This window comes from Miniopterus natalensis, chromosome X (genome assembly GCF_054644295.1).
Source record: "Miniopterus natalensis isolate mMinNat1 chromosome X, mMinNat1.hap1, whole genome shotgun sequence".
Lineage (NCBI taxonomy): Eukaryota > Metazoa > Chordata > Mammalia > Chiroptera > Miniopteridae > Miniopterus > Miniopterus natalensis.
This window is the reverse complement of record NC_142103.1, coordinates 56,758,085-56,774,515: the sequence shown is the minus strand read 5'-3', so window position 1 is coordinate 56,774,515 and position 16,431 is coordinate 56,758,085. Positions and strand designations below refer to the sequence as shown.

Here is a 16,431-nt window from a genome sequence, read left to right as displayed (position 1 = left end):
GGCCATCAGGCAACTATTGCCCATTTCTAAGTAAATATAGGAGCCCAAAGAAGAGCAGAAGCATCCTGGACAGCTGGGACCCCCAAGAAAGGTATTATGAGTAGACCTGGCTTCTGGTTCTTTATGAGCAGTGCTCTCTTTGAGTATTAAATGGCAACGGAGGCAAGTTTAGAAAAGCAGAGGCCTACTGCTGTTCCAACCATTTGTCTCCTTGACCATGGTACCCAGGACTGTGCTGCTCTGGTTGGCAGGGACTCAAGCTAACAGGTGGCAAAGTCAAGAAAAAGTATTTGGCATTTTGGAAAAGTACCTATTCTGACTGGTGTTCTGGGGTGCATGGCACAGTTGATAATCTTTCTCCTTCTCTCTGGGAGCCCTAAGCCTGGCTGGAGTGCTAGGGCAGAAGCATCCATTAGCTCAGAAAACATCTAAGAGCCAATAAAATGTCCACTTAAAGATTATTTCCAGACTAATGGAAAATCTGTGTGTGAAAACAGGTCCAAATTTTAAAATAAAGCCAAACCCCCCGATATTTTACTGGTAAGGAAGTGGCAACAAATCAACTCTTAGAGATGGGTGTGTGGTGAGCTTGAAATTCAAACCAAGTGTGACAGCCTCAACCCCACCCTGAGCTCCTGACTCAGGACCAAGAGGAAGAGGGATATGCCAGACTTCATGATTTTTGTAAACAGTTCTTGAAAGAGAAACCACACACTTGTTTTTCTGCCAGCCCCCCCCCTCAGAAGCGCCCCCCAGCTTCTCCTCAGAGCTGACAGTGCAGCCATTGTCTTTTCTCTGACACCCAAAGACAGAGTTTGTTAACTTGAGCTCCATGAACCTCCAATTTAAGAGGTCTATGAACTTGGATGAAAAAATTATTTGATCTTATTTCCACTAACCTCTAACAGAAATTTAGCATTTCCTCAAATTAGGAATGTAGGCAACAAGCCATAATAGTATTAGCAGTATTAGTGACTTTATCCCCCAATAGAAATCACAAATATTTTCTTATCACCTTATAGTTGTATCTCAAAAAAGTTACTGATGCTCATCATCACTTCAAAACTTCTAATCTAGCCCTGCTGCTGTGGCTCAGTGGTTGAGCATCAACCTATGATCCAAGAGATTGAGGTTCAATTCCTGGTCAGAGGACTTGCAGGAGGCAGCCGATTAATGACTCTCTCTCATCATTGATGTTTCTATCTCTCTCCCTCTCCCTTCCTCTCTCTGAAATCAATATATATATATAAATTCTAATCTATAGACTTTTCACTAAATTTTGTCATTTAATGCATTATTAAAGTACTAATATAACAAGATCACTATTTCTTAAAAATATTTTATAACTATTTCAATATGATTGGTTTCCTTTGTAATTCTACATATTTTATTTTATGCATCTGAAAACATTATTCTGAGAAGGGGTTTAGAGGTTTCACCAAACTGCTAGAAGAATTTATGACCTAAAACTGATTAAGACCCCTGCCCTGGATCTTGGTGCTCTCCTGCTCCACTGGCCTCATTTCTGACTCACAGAACTTTCTCAATATGACCTGCAAGCTCGAAAGCACTTGCATGCTAGTGCTATGACGCTGGGCAACTTAAACTTTCTGTGTCATTTCTTAATCTGCAAAATGGGGAATAATAACACTACATACTTTATAAGGTTGTTGTGATGATTCAATGAGTTAATAAATATAAAGCACTTAGTGCCCAAAAAATAGTAAGTGCTAATAAGTTTTTGCTATTTTTGTTGTTGTTGGCTCATATCAATTATCTCACTGATATATCCTATTATTATCTCCATTTTTAGAAAAAGGAAACTGGAACTTAGAGAGGGAAAATAACCAACCCAAGGGTACACGACAAGGAAGTGGCAGAGCCAGGGTTCAAAGACAAGTCTATGTGACTGAAGCCAAGTGGAGGTCACTCTCCACCACACCAGTAAGAGGGAGTGATGGCCCCTCAAAGAGGCAGAAACCATCAACAGAGTACTCAATTGCGAATGAACAACCAGCTCTGTAAGCTCCTGGTTTCTCTTTCCAAACTATTCCTTACTGTCCACATCTCCAACTTGATAGGATGGGGGTGCTCCCAGATCCATTTGCATACTATCAGCCTTCAGCCTGATCTTAGGATGCCAGTGCTTCTCCAAAAGGCTACTGACAATGCAGACCCACCTGTGAAGGGGACAAGTGCCTGTGCCTGTTCTCATACTGAACATCAGCTTTGCAGCAACGAACTCATTTGGAGTCATGAACCAGCCTCTGGTCTCAGGAACGACTCAAGCCTCACACAGAGCAATGGGGTTGGGGAAGTGAATAGGGACTCAGAGAGGCAGGAGCGTGTCTGGGGAGCGAAGGCTGCCTCCTGGAGGAAGTGGTCTATGAGCTGAGTTAATTGCCAATTGGAGTGGGGCAAGGAGCCTTTATGAATTTTTAAGGCAGAGGGAATAGGGTGTGCAAAAGCCCAGAGACATGAAAGGCTTTCGTATGTAAGGAAAAAAGGAAGTAACTGGAAGAGGGAAGAGGGATGACATGGGGAGGTGAGATGGCCTACATATTTTATGAGCAGATAGTGAAGAATGTCAGCATCAGGTCCACAAGTCTCCTAACAGAGGAAGGAAAGGGTTTTTGTATAGGAGCAACAGGGCCTACCCACCCACCCCCAAACATGCAGAAGGTGGATTTATTAGAAGGAGTAGAGACTAGAGGCTGGATAGACCAGCAAGGAGGCTACGTCAGTAGTCCAGATGAGAAGTGAGGAGGGGCTGAACTTGTGGGGAGAACTCTGGAACTTCTAGACACTCTTTCTGACTTATGTCTCCTCTGTAGTGAGGAACTGCTAGGACTGTAATTGCTGAGGGCACTTGCCCTCTTCGAGTTTGGTTGTGTATGGGTCCTGTGAAGCAAGATTTCCTCTTTCCAGAGGACAGTCACCATGAATTCACATGCTAACACCTTCCATTTTAGCCTCTTCCTCATATTAACAGTCTACAAGAGCAGAATAAAAAGCAAGGGCCCTATTTTTCATCACCTTCACCCGTTGCCCACTAGAGTTGCTGAGGTGAGGGGCCTCAGCTCTATCCCAAAGTGTGGCAGGCATGAAGGGGCGAGGGGACTAAAAAGCAGGTCAGAGTCTGCCCTCTGTCACAGGAAATATCCACCCTCCTAAGCCTTTCAGAGACTGTTTTCTTCCCAGTAAGTACTGCTGTTACCAGGGCAACCAAGAACTCTGGGCTTTGTGTTTCTGTGTCTGTTGAATCCTTGGGGAGAAGTGGCCTGCAAAGCTTTCCCTAGTCTGGGCAGGATGCAAGAAGTGCTAGTGGGAGGTGAAGAACCCCCAAATTGAGGGTAATCTCTTGTTTTGTTAATGCCTGTCCTTATTTTCTGGGAGGGGAAAGGGCCCCATGTGAGTCAGTTCTGGTGGTCAAAGATAAGGTTTAGGCTCCTATGAACCTGTTTTCTCAGAGCCAGACTTCTGCACCCGCCCTATGTCACCTCATTCTCAGGGGGGTGCATCTGAGCAGGTGTCCAGCAGGGGCAAGCTCACACCAAACCATGGGGCATGCTAGGGTCATTACACAAATATATTTGATCACTTACTATGTGCTTAGTGGGGAATCTCCAGGCTGGTTTCTGCTCTGGAGAGCTCTACGGGAAGGCTCAAAACCAAACTGGCCATTATATGTCCATGAACTAGTCTTTTCTGTACTGGGCTGGGCTGGGCATTAGACTTGCTTAGGGTGCTTTTTAGAAATAGAAATTCCTGGAAATTCTGATTCCATCAGTGTAGGTGTGAGTGAAGGGTGCCGTTAAGAGTTCTGAATATGAAACTGCTGGAGTAGAATTCTGCAGATGAAGCAAGTGACCTTGAGCTGCCAGTTTCCTTGCAGAATGAATGAGGGGAACAGTGGGTTCAGCAAGATATCCTCTGCCTTCCTCCATCCCTTGGGAACAGGATTTTTATGACCCTCACCATCCTTGTCTCTCTTCTACTGCTCCCATTCTTTTCTTCCTTCTGCTTTTCTTTTATTCTAATATTTCCTTACTCCTGGCATGCAGAAAGGCTTCTGTGAGATACAGCCTGGTCACATTCCATTGGCTGGCCAGTACCCTAGGCGAGTCCTGCCCATCTCTAGAACCCCCTCCTCTGCTGCAGCAGCCCAGGAATGCATTAGCATTTCCGGCACCCAGTCTGCTGATTCATCCTGAACCCCATCAACTGAAGTTCTCAGGTGTTTTTTTTTAAGATTTTATTTTATTTTATTTTTTCAGAGATAGTGGAAGGGAGAGAAAGAGAGAGAAACATGGATGTGAGAGAGACACATCAAGTGGTCACCTCTTACTCGAGCCCCCACCAGGGCCAAGCCGGCAACCAAGGTATGTGCCCTTGGCCAGAATCTAACCCGGGACCCCTCAGTCTGCGGGCCGAGGCTCCGATCACTGAGCCAAACTGGCCAGGGCTCAGATTTTTTCCCCCACAAGTTTCTTCCCCACTCAGGTTCCTGCAGTTGGTTTCTGAACCTGACTGCAAGATCTCACATGTGCACCTGGCAAAGGCCATCTCAACGCATTCTTCCAGGATAGGGAAATCTGGATTCTGATTCCATTTTGGAGGAAAGCCTCTAGTCCTCCAGGCTTCATGCAATCTGTAAATGCCTCTAGCAGGCAACCTCTAGGTCTTCATCCAGCAGCCCACTTATTCACTCATTTCTTCATTTATGTACCAAACTAAGATTGAAATCCTACTGTGTACCCAGCTGTGTGCTAGGCCCCAGTGACTGTTGCCTGAGCAGGAATGGGACTCACGCAAGTTCCAAATGGAGTCAGTGGCAGGATCAGACTGGAATCCAGGACCCTGTTCCCTATACTCATGGGGCTTCCAGCTACAAGGTTGGGCAAGGCTCATCCTGCTCGTCTTAGTTTCCCCCACCTGCTCTGATGGGTCATGATACAATCTGGGCTCACCTATCCCTACCAACAATAAGCATTAGAAACTCCAGGGGTGCTGGAGACCTTATCTGACCCCTGAAGTAGAACAGGGCGCCCCAGGGCTCACAGACACAGCTCACGGCCCTACAGCCCTGTCCTTCCCTAGAGGGACAGTCAGCCACACACTCATACAAGCTCATCACCACAAACTCGGCACTACCACTGCCTGCTTTTCTCTGCAGGGCAGAACTGCCACCTGGCTGGTTCTCCCAGAGCCTCCAGAGATCGCACACCTGATGCATACCTTGTTGCTTGGGCAAAGACCCAGAATCCAGTCAGGCTGAGGCTTTGGCTCATCAGAGGCTTTCCTGGAAAACAGCATAGTGGATTAGAGTTGAGAGACTGTGAGTTTGGGAGTCACACAAACCTGAGTCCCCTATGGAACCTAATATCTCTAAGATTCATGTCCCTCACCTCTAAAAGGAGACAGCATTAAGTGCCTTACTGAGTTGTTGTGAGAATGAAATTATATGATGTTGGTGAAAGTGCCTGGCACATGGTCAGAAATGCGCTGGTTACCTCCCTCCTTCCCTTCCTTCCTTATGTCCTTTCTTCCTTCGTTCTCCTGAAAGGGGTAAAGCCAATGTACCTCTGAAATGGGGCTTTGTCTCTCACTGCACTTCTGTAATCTGGGGGGAGGGTGGGCAGGACGGGGCAGACCCTGAAGACAGTGAGTGGAGGCAGAGAGGAGCTGACTACTGAGCAGTTGTGGGGCTGAGAAAGAGCTACTTACCACCTGTAAACCTTGGGCCAGTGACTTCTCTCTAAGCCTCTTTCCTCATCTGTAAGATGAGTGTAAATGAACTGAGATAATGGACATCAAGTGTGTGGCTCAGCACTTGTACCTAGCAAGGGGCTCAATAAACCTTCCCACCCATTGTACCAGGAAAAACATTTCCAATTCATGGCTGGAAAACTTGAGCAGATCCCGAATGGGATTCAATTTCTTCTGATCCACATGCTATGAGGGCAGTGAAATCTTGCTGGGAGGGCTTTTGAGTGGACTGCTGTGTTGCTGTTTAAAAATCTTCACCAGCTAGTCTACTGGTGTCACATAGCACCACCTAGTGCCCCAAAGTGAAAGGGTCCTCCTGCCTCACCCGCCTGGCCTCCCTCCCTCCCTTCAAACACGTGCGTGTGTGTGTGTGTGTGTGTGTGTGTGTGTGTGTGTGTGTGTGTGTGTGTGTGTGTTTTGGAGGCAGGCGGGGGACAGGGGTGCTGTTATAGGGTGGTACAGCTGGGCCACTCATACCTTTATATCCCAGTAAGTGGAGAACTAATAATATTTTTCAAATGCCTAGTCCCTCTACTTCCTTCTGATACAAATGCGCAGAGGACTCTAGGTAGGTCCCTTGAGCCTCACTGGGCCTTAGTTTCCTAATCTAAGGATTGAAGGTTTCCGGCTAGGGTTACTTCAGGCAAGGTGCCTGGAAAGTGCCTGATGCCTCTGGGTACCCACCTATGCTTGCTCAATAACCCAGACAGACACAGTCTTTACACACCCTTTATATTTTTATTGAGGAGAAAGCTTTAGCATACACAATGATTTCTTATCTTCACAACACAGTAACACAATAATAATAACACATTTATTTCCAACGGGTTTCCTCCTGAGTCTCTGGGAATCCTTGGGCTGTCTTCATACCCCTGCATGCATTTCCCCACCCACCCCTCTTTCAACCCAAGAAAGTGCCCAAAGCCCATAGTTCTTCTTACAGCTCTTGTGGCTGTTACATCACAACAAATACTGAAGATCTGGGAAAGGGGGGAAGAGGGTCAAAGGGAAACCCAGGCCCCCTTGCCACTAGAGGGCCAGGAACCAGCTCACTGCCCACCTACTCCTTCCCTGGCTGAGGCTACAAGGTCTCAGAGTGAGAAGCACCACAGAAACAGGCAGGGCCTGTGCTGAGGGGTCCCTGGAAGTGGGGCTGCAAGGCACCTGTCCATTGCACTTCTCCAGCAGGGACGTGGGGAGCAGGGCCAGTGTGTCAACCATCAGCAAACAAGGTCCATAGCCTCGAAGAACAGCAGTTCCCCTTCTGGAACTCTCTCCTGAGGAAATAGCTGAAAAACAGATAAAAATTTCTTTCCAGTGTTGTTCACTCCTGCACTGGTGGGGAAGAGGAAAACCAGGCTACTGAAATGTCCCACGAATTAGGAGAATACTTAAATTTTCAATTATTCAATGTGCACCACTACATAGGTGGCAGCCATTTTAAATCCTGCTAATCATGAGCTTGCAAGATGATCTCAGCTTTGAAAAGACAGACTGAAAACACACTAGAGAGAAAGGGAGCAAACTGTTTATAGTACTTGCGTCTCTGTAGCGGGGTTCTGAATGTTTGGGATAATTTCTGTCCTTATAGTTTTCTCTGTTTTCCAAATTTTCTATAATGATTATGCATTACTTTTCTCTTTGGAGGAGGGGGAAGCCTTTTTAAAAGGTAGCAACAGGTTATAGGAACCGGGCCTACTGATCCCCAGGCCAATAAATGTATGATAAACAAAAGGGTTTCTTACCTTCCACTGAGGAATTCAGACCTCACCGTCAACCAACCAGCAGACTGGGTTTCTTTGTGACTCCTCTTCCTCCAGCACCTTCCTCTTGCTTCCAGGGTCAAAATCCTAAGGCTTGGCTGAGGTTATCTGCCAGACTCCAGTGAGGCACAGAGGCTTGATTTACTGTGCTTTCTTCCCTCTGGCTACAGACAATTTGGCTGCACTTGCCCAGCTGCCAGGCACTGTGCAGGAAGCTCAGTGTTGAGGGCAGTTCAGGCCAGCAGTGGATCTGGCTGGCATTCTGTGGCCAGTGACACAGTGTGTCCTTTCCACTGCAGAAGCAGTGTTTTCTGGACCCATGGCAAGCAGCAGGATTCTTTATAAAGGTCCCTAGGTTTGTACCCAGAAGTTCCAGGAGTTACTAGGAGGCAGTCACCTTCTCCAGCCTTACCATCTAATTGAAGCACAGCATCAGGCCATGGCTTGCCCCCTCATGTGAGAGACTTGAGGATGGCCTGGCTGCCAGGCTGCAGTCTCTGTAGAGAGAAACTTCCTCTCTCTTCTGAGAACGAAGGAATCCTTTAAATTGAAGTTAAAGAGCAGGCCTTGGGCCCTCTCTCTCCGTGTTGGTCTGGGAAGAAAAGGCCAGTTAGGCCTCTTGTGAACCCCCAAGGATGGCAAGTCTCCTGCAAAGACCTTTGGCTGGGGGCTGCATTCCAAGACTTGCCTAGGGAGGAGACCATCCCTAAGGAAAGAGTCACTCTTCACAATGTCAGAGTTGTTGCTCCTTTTTCCTCCTCCTCCTCCTCCTCCCCCATCTTCCAGGCAACATCAAAGAAAGGAATAATGCTGGGTTCTGTCCACCGTGGATGCCTGGGAGGGCAGTATGGTAAGAAGGGAGGGCCCCAGATTTGGTGAGCTGGTCCAGGACCCTGACACAGTAGTCTGTGGGAAGGGTGAACTAGCTTGCTCAGTTAGTCAAGGACAAACCTCAGTGAAATGTCCATTTGACATGTGGCTTTGCCCACCCTTACTGCACTATATATATAGGATCCACTTTGGGGTCCTTCTGCTGGAGGTTGAAGCAAGTGTAGGCTTCTAGGCACATTTCTTGATCCCATCCTGCTCTCTGTAGATTGTATCTATCAAGTGGCCTCAGTGGCATTAGGAGTTCAGTGTGGCCCATCCTTTCACTCATTGGGGCAGATCAGTGAGGCATTGGGTGAAGTCCTGGTGAGCCAGTCAAAGTTGATAAAACCATAAAACACAGGGTTAGGAACAACTAGAGGGGAAATATGAGGGGGTGACCAGTTTATTTATGGGAATAGGCCCAGAAACCTGCTGGCTAGCTTGTGGCAGGACTGATCAGAGTGCACAGTCAAGAGGATAGCTGTTGCTGACTCCTCCTTTCCTAGGTGGTCATGGCTGCAAGATGGTCTCGAGTTCTACAGGTCTTCTTTAGGTTCTTCAGGTCTGGAACTCCCTTAAGTACTGGTCAGAAAATGGGGCAGGCGTGGCAGCAATAGCAGGGGCAGGGGATGCAGTGGAAGGGTGTGTTCTGGGTGGCTATCTTGCCCCAGCACTCACACTCGAATTCGGCCACGTGCAGCCCGGTGGCCCCCCTGTCTTGGAGTGAGGCGGAATAGCACCGGGGGCCGTCTTCTAGTTTGGCGTTGTCCCAACCGACCTGCCCGGCGAATCAGTGGTGGTGAACTGTAGAAGGGCGAATTGGTACCTGGAAGGCCCTCCAGCAGTGGGACTCGATTTTGGTTCCTCCGTCTGCTGGGCTGTATTATGGGAGGCGACGTATCTAGGAAATTTTCATGATAGTAGCCAGAAGTCTGGGATGAAGCATTGGCAAAGGTCGGCTCTACGTCCATGAACTCATCTAGGTCATCATCCTGGGCCTCATCCTCCGTCTCCTCCTCCTGTTCTGGCTCCTGCTCTGGCTCCTGCCCTGGTTCCTGGCCCTCATCCTTCTCACCCTCATTCTTCTTCCTCATTTCTTCCTCTTCCTCGTCCACGTCATCCACCACGACTATCTCGTCCTCATCGTCGTCGTCCTCCTGTTTCTGTTTCATCTCCTCCTCCTTCCTCATCTCTTCCTCCTTTTTCCTCTTCTCCTCCTGCTCCCTCATCTCTTGCTGAATAGCTCTCACACGCCTCCGCTGGTCCTGGTCGAGCAGCCTGCGCCTGCGCACCTCTGCATCTTCATCCTCACTGTAGCGCTCTTCTTCTCCACTGCCTTCGACATTAGGGTCTGCAGCAAAAGGGAAGAAGACATTGCGAACCCCAGGGAGCGGGATTGGCTTGGGGACACGCACTTTTCTTTCTATCTCCACACATTCAAGAATCAGCTCGTCCAGGTCAGCCATTTCAGTTGACCACAAGAGCTCCTTGCGGAAGAATTCTGACAGGCCTTTGAGGAACTGGTTTTGAAGGCGGCAGTCATCCCAAGACAAGAATTGGGCCAGGAACTGAAAAGCATCTGCATAGCTGCCGAGGGTACAGTCTCCCTGCTTAAGCTTGCGGATGGCCTTTTTCGCCACACTTTGGGGGATGGGGCCACAGAATTTCTTACGGATTTCATCCAGGAAGCGCGGGAAGTTGGCATGCAGGGGGCTTCCTTCCTGGGTGACTGAGACGGCCCAGTCCTTGGCGTCACCAGTGAAAAAGGAGATTAGAAAGGCCACCCGCTCAGCACCCCCAGGGAAATGATCCTCGTGGTCTGCTATGAAGGTCTCTAGCTGCATCAGGAATTCAGGCAGGTAGACTGGGTCGCCTGAAAAGGGCTCTAGCTCAGGCCGCTCCAGAGGCGGCACAGGAGGCTGCGCCGACAGCTCCTTGGAGTCGGGCGGGGGCAGCACCGGCGGGGGCGGGCTGGGCTGCGGGGGAGGGTCGACCTGGCCTTCTGAGGTGCCGCAGTCCTGGGTGGCATTGACCAACAGCTCCTCCGAGGCACGCTCGGGCTCCGCGCGAGGGGGAGGCCAGCGCATGAAGGGCAGTTCGCCCTCGGGCACGGAGTCTATCTCGCTGAGCGGGAACTCAAAGTTCTCCTCCGCAAGGACGGGCACTGGCCAGCGCATGAAGCTGGAGACATTGCCCCGCAAGGAATTCACCTCGGCCAGGGCTCTTCCGAGCTGGAGGCCCAAATTGGCATTCTCCCCGCGAAGGGCATTTAATTCTTCTCGCAGGGCCACGTTCGCCATGCGTAGGCTATTGAGATTTCCTGACGCCTCGGACATCTGGACTCTCCCGGGGCCCTGGGTCCGCGGGCGGGGTGGGGGTGGAGTGGGGTGGGGTTGGAGAGCTGGGGGCCGGGAAAGGAAGCCGAAACGCTGAGGAGCACGGGAGGGGAGCGCAGTGCCGCTGCCGGCTCGGGGTAGGCCGAGCCACACCCACCGGGGCAAGCACAGAGGGCGGGCGCTCCGGGCGCAAGGCCCAGCGGCTGGGCCCGGGGCGCGTTACCTCGTCCAGGGGACTGGAGAGGGCGGGCGGCGGCAGGAGAGTCGCTGAGCAGAGGTCCCAGGCGGCGAGACAGCGGGACCCGGGCGGAGCAGGACAGAGCAGACTGCTGCAAGATCTGTCGAGGAAAAATGTTGCGGCGGCCGGATCCTCGCCTTTTAAGTGCAGCCTCGCCCCGCCCCACCCCCACCCCGGCAGGGGCGGGACTTCGGGCACAGCTAACGCCCAGTGGCCGCCTCGCCCACCTCTGGGCTGCACCTCTCACTGACTCTCTCCTTCCCTAGCTGCAGCTAACTCGGGTCGGGAAAATGCGACAGCGACTGCCCACTCGAGGTCGTCATGGCGACAGCCAGTGAACGTGTTCCTCTCCTCAGGCAGGCCCCCGAGTGTAGAGGAGCTGCTTCGCGAGGCGCAGCTTAATCTCCAGAGCCTGTTGCAAGGTACCGAGAGGGTGTGGGGCTGCGGCCGGACCCACAGGCCAGATGCGCAGCCGCTGGAGGGAGGCACGGAAGAAAGAGGACAGGGACCAGCGAGAGAAAAAGAGAGAACAGTTTAAAGCCCACTGAAAAACAAAACACATTTTCCATCTGTCACCTTTTAGACTAATGATTCTTAAAGGCCCTATTTCTAGGGCTGTTTACCACCACCACCATCCCTTTTTTTCAGTTAAGTAGTCCCCTGGGGGAGGTGAGGACAGAAACTGAGACAGAGCAATGGGTTAAATCATTCATTTCCAAAGACAGCTAGGTGAGAGACTCCCACAGTGTGGCCCACATACAGACCTTCGTTTGCCACATCACCCATGTCTTTGGAATCCTGGCACTCAAAGCCAAAGAAGGCACCTTCAGAGTCTCCCACCCTGGGCTTCACTCACTCTACTCTTGCATTAACCTTGTCCACAGATCTCCTGGGTAGCTACTGCCTCACCAAAGCAAGCCCAATACACAGCACCCAGGGCTCACTTCATCCCCAATTCCCAATCCAGTGTCTTTGAGCACATAGTATGCTCACGACCCAGAGAAACAGCCCACTCAGGGTGCCTGAGCAGTCAGACTGCACCCACCAAGCAGATGGAGAAAACTCAGACTTGGAAAGCAGACAGAGCTAGAATCTAATTCCAATCACACACCTACCTAGCTGTGTGACATTATGCAGGTACCCGCCCTCTCTGAGCTTTACATTAATCAGTCATCTTTAAAATGGGAATTCCAATTCCCCACATGGCACAGTTTTGTGAGAACTAAAAATAGGGCTTAGCAAGAGTATCTTGCTGCTGGAGAGACCCTGATGAGATGCAACGTCAACTCCTAGTACATGTCATTTGGAACATGGGCTGAGCTAAGCACAATATTAAAGTTAATATAAAAGAAAAAACAAGGTGGTCCCTGATAAAACTTTACAATATGAAAAACATACACATTGGGCAGAGGGATTTAGCCAATGTAAGTGGCAAAAATATTAAATCTCAGGGCTATGAGAGAGACTACTGGGATGCTGCAAATACCTGGGTGGGGGTTACAAAGGGTATGCATATGTCAAAATTCACTGAACTATACACTTAAGTTATATCTCAATAAAATAATACAAATAAAACCTCATTGCTAAGTCACAATCTCCATACCCCCTTCAGGCCCTCGTGCCCCATTCAGACCTCTTTTCCAAGCCTAGAAGGCCTTCCTTCCTCTTCTCCACTCCAATCTTTACACTTTCCTTAAAGTTATATTCTTGCTTCTTCCAAGAAAACTTTCAACACGAGTTCTGCACTTTGCACCATTTCCTCCATAAGCACTCATATGAGGAAATTTGTACCATCCAGTTCAAGAGGACTTGTATAGTTCTGAACTGCTTTTTCTTCCATTTGTTCATTCATTTACTCTTTCATCTACTAGTCCTGGGTGTATATTTTGTCCACCTAACCAAAATGAGCTTGTCAATGTAAAGAATCACATCTCTTGGGTTTCCAGAAGCACCTGGCACAGGGCTGGATCCCCAAGAGGTGCTCAGTAGACATTTTTTGAGTGAACATTAAATGTGAAAAGACATCTTATCATCTCTTGTTTATTCATGTCAATGAAGATTAACGCTAGTGGAGAACAGAAAATGGCAGATGGCCACCCAACTGGACTATAGCCATAACCCCCACCTCTTTGCCAGGGCAGTGGTGACCTTAGAGAAACAAGATTCCAAAGGACACTATGAGCCTTGTGTTCAGATAAGAGAGGAGCTACCATGCAGGAAAAGTCAGTCTGTTCTGTGTTGCCACCATGGGCAGAATTAGGACTGGGGGGAGGAAACCAAGAAGGAGGCAGATTTCACCTCAAGATAAGAAAGAACTTTTCTGACACCTGACAGCCCCAACTGTCCTTGGACGGAATCAGCGGCCGTGGGAGGAGGGCTGCTCCTATCTCTGCGGGTGTGTGCAGAGGCTGAAGAGACACATTGAAGGGCTGCTGAGGAGGAAGTCTGAGCCCAGAATGGGGTGTTGGACCAGAGAACCTTTGAGGCCCTTCCTGACTCCAAGTTTATGATTCTTAAAGTCTTTGTTCAAATGTGCATAGAGCCCTTGCCTGTTGATTCTTCACTCTCACTTCCTTCATTTCATCAGATTCCTTCACTGCCTTCTAATTCATCACTAAAATAAAACCAATTCAAATCTTATGCATCCTTCGTATTCCCTGACGATGCCCCTGAAATTTTCCTTCTTTCTATGCCACTTCCTCCCCTTCCTCTCCTTCACCTAAGCTTCCCTGGACCTGTCACCACCTACAGTGGGACTAAGGTATGGGAAGCCAAGCCCTCAGAGGCTTGAGTAAGAGTTCTTGACATCCAAGGGAGCACTCCACATTGGACTTCCTGATGTGAATCTCCTTGTGCTTCACCCAAGTCATTTCCTAGGTAGGGTTGCAGAAAACCTGAAGAGCTTCAGGGCTTCAACGAGAGGACCTTACAGCATAAAGTAGCAAAAGGTGTCTGTGTCCTGAGCCTCTTCTCTGAGTTGAGCACTTAAGGTGTGGACCACGGAGATAAGGGCTTAGTCCCAGAACTAGCACAACTCAAGTTTCTTGATTCTCTTTTCTCCTCAGCGATCATAGTCCCAGGAAGTAGGCATTTTTACATTTCCGAATTCAGAGGCTCAGATGCCAGGAAATATCCTAAAGAAATCACACAAGTCAGGCCTGGCAGCTAGAGCAGGAGCCCTGGCTCATGGCCCCACCCCTGCCCGGCACTTGACCGTGGCCCCCGAGAGTGTGTATCCACTGTGCTGTTTTTCAGAAGAATATGAGGAACAGTACTCGGAGGCCAGACTGCTGGGGCAGACCTTCCGCTCTGCTGATGAGGCCCCTGAGCCCACCCCCAGCCCAAGGCCCCAGTCTGCCAGGCGTCTGGAGTTTGTATTGATGGTGAGTTGCCTCTTACCCTGCCTGGGAGAGCCAGCATGCAGAGCTCACCCTGCACCCATTGACAAGGGACCTCAAGCTGTTTGTATTATCCACTGGAAGCTACTGCTCACCTCTGCTCATCAGCAGAGCTACCCTGAGGCCCAGCTGAATTTGCCCTGCACAGCAGGTATCTGGCCTGGAAGCCTGGCCACGCTTTCCTGCCTCCCAGATGAAGCTTCCAAACAGCCTGCCTAGACAGCCATCCTGTGGGCATGGTTCATCTCCAGTCAGGAGCACACCCTCCCCATCACCTTCTTTCCCAACAGCCTACAAAACAACAGCTGAACGAGGATGAGACTACCACGCAGGGTGTGAGGGCCCCTGAGGCTTCCCTGAGCCTGTCTACCACAGCCGACAAGCAAGTCACCTGGAATAGCCCCTTCCCTCTGCCCATCCTAGAGGAGAAGCGATGGCTTCAGCCTTCCTCCACGCACTCTGACATTGTGCCCATCAACATCTCTGGTAGAGTTGCTTAGCACCACTTCTGTTTGCTTCCCTCCATGCCAACTACAGACCATCTTCTCAAATGCACTGGGTGCAGGGGGGAGGGAGTGAGACTTTCTCTGCTACTGCCTCTCCCTGCACTGTCAAGGTCATGGTTCTTGCCAGCGAATGGAGGCATGCAGAAGAGGGGGCTCTGGCTGCTCTTTTTTCATTCTACTGGCACTGCCACACTAGCAGACAATTTGATAACAAACAAAAGGTTCTTAATGGAAAACTCTGAAACTTTATGAACTTCTGTGTTCTTTAGAGCATCTATGGACATTGAAAATTTGTGTTATGTTTGGGTTGGGGAAAGGAAACTTCTGCTAGATGCTATGTTTGGATAAGAGTCTGAGGGAAAGTGTAAGTTTCAGAGTTCTGGTGATAAAAGGGAGGCTCATACCCAGGGTGCAGACCATGGGCTTAACGGTACTTTAAGTAGACACTTGGTCTTCTAGTGAGGTTGGCCTCCTCAACTCGTGTAGCAAGTGTTTAAGAAAGGAAGTAACAGAAAGAGACCAAGGCCAAAAAGGCCAAAGGGGGGCCAAGTACTACTTCAAAAGTGTGGAAAATGATGTATGTAGCTCAGTTGGATGTGACTTTGGGAACATGTGACACTTACACCACACACATTATTAATTCATGCTCCACGTTCCACCAGCTGTAAGTAGAAGAGGAGGAGGGTTGGTCCTTACAGAAGGAGATAGGGCCAGCAACCTGATAAAATCAAGACTTCATGACCCAAAGGGGCCAGAGGCGCCCTTTGAGCCAGCATTGGTCTGTGGTATACTGGGGAAAGTTGATGAAGATGATGAAGACAGCTCTGGCCACATGTGGTGATGCTCCCTGGATATGGGGCTACCCAGTGCCATTGGTGTCATCTTAGGAAATCAGAGGCAGGAAATAGAACCCACAGTCTAGGGAGATGTACCAAGACAAGTGAGGGCTGAGAGGAGAGACTCATAAAGAGATGGTGGGCACTTCATTTCTAAACTTCTTATCTTACTCTCAATAAGGCTGGCCCTGAGTTTTGCCCATAGAGTCACTTGTGGGAGGGAGGTATCATATGCAGCTGTGAGGCTGAGAGGGGAGGGTTTTGTTAGCTAGCTGTTGAATGAGAGACTTAGGAAAGCAGCAGACTTACCCCCTGTCTCTCACCCTGCCCCTGCCGCAGCAATTCCACTGGAACAAAACCTCACCCAGCACTTTAAGAGAAATAAATCTCAGTCACCACCCAGGGGAAACTTTGACAAAATGTAATCAAAGGTGGCTGGAGGACAGACTATCAGTCTGTTTTCTGGATGATGGGGGGAGGCAAAGCAGCTTCTAGGAGACATTGTCCTCTGGCCCACATAAAGGCTTTCTTTAAGAAAAGATTACAAAAGAAAAGAAAAGAAAAGAAAAGATTACAATCAAGCAACATCTAGTTTAAACCTGTCTCTCTATACCAGTGTTTCTCACCCCAGGTTGTACATCTGAATAATCAACCACCTGGGGAGTTTGAGAAATAGCTTCTACCTGGGCCTTCCTCCCAAAGAGTTCAATGTTGT

General features: G+C 49.4%; 2 protein-coding genes across 3 annotated transcripts in view; one reads left to right on the top strand and one right to left on the bottom strand.

Moving 5' to 3' along the window:
• The window catches only part of NHSL2 (NHS like 2), a 297,904-nt gene that overhangs the window by 267,541 nt on the left and 13,932 nt on the right, over positions 1 to 16,431 (top strand). The window lies entirely within an intron of this gene.
• On the bottom strand, positions 6,488 to 10,953 carry RTL5 (retrotransposon Gag like 5). Its single transcript, XM_016219076.2, has 2 exons — positions 7,515 to 10,953; positions 6,488 to 7,058 (listed from the first exon to the last, which is right to left on the bottom strand). The coding sequence occupies exon 1, from the start codon at positions 10,736 to 10,738 to the stop codon at positions 9,077 to 9,079; it is 1,662 nt and encodes a 553-aa protein (XP_016074562.2). The 5' UTR covers positions 10,739 to 10,953; the 3' UTR covers positions 6,488 to 7,058; positions 7,515 to 9,076.

Coding starts and splice junctions, on each gene's coding strand:
- RTL5 (XM_016219076.2), bottom strand. CDS start 10,738: ATGTCCGAGGCGTCAGGAAATCTCAATAGCCTACGCATGGCGAACGTG.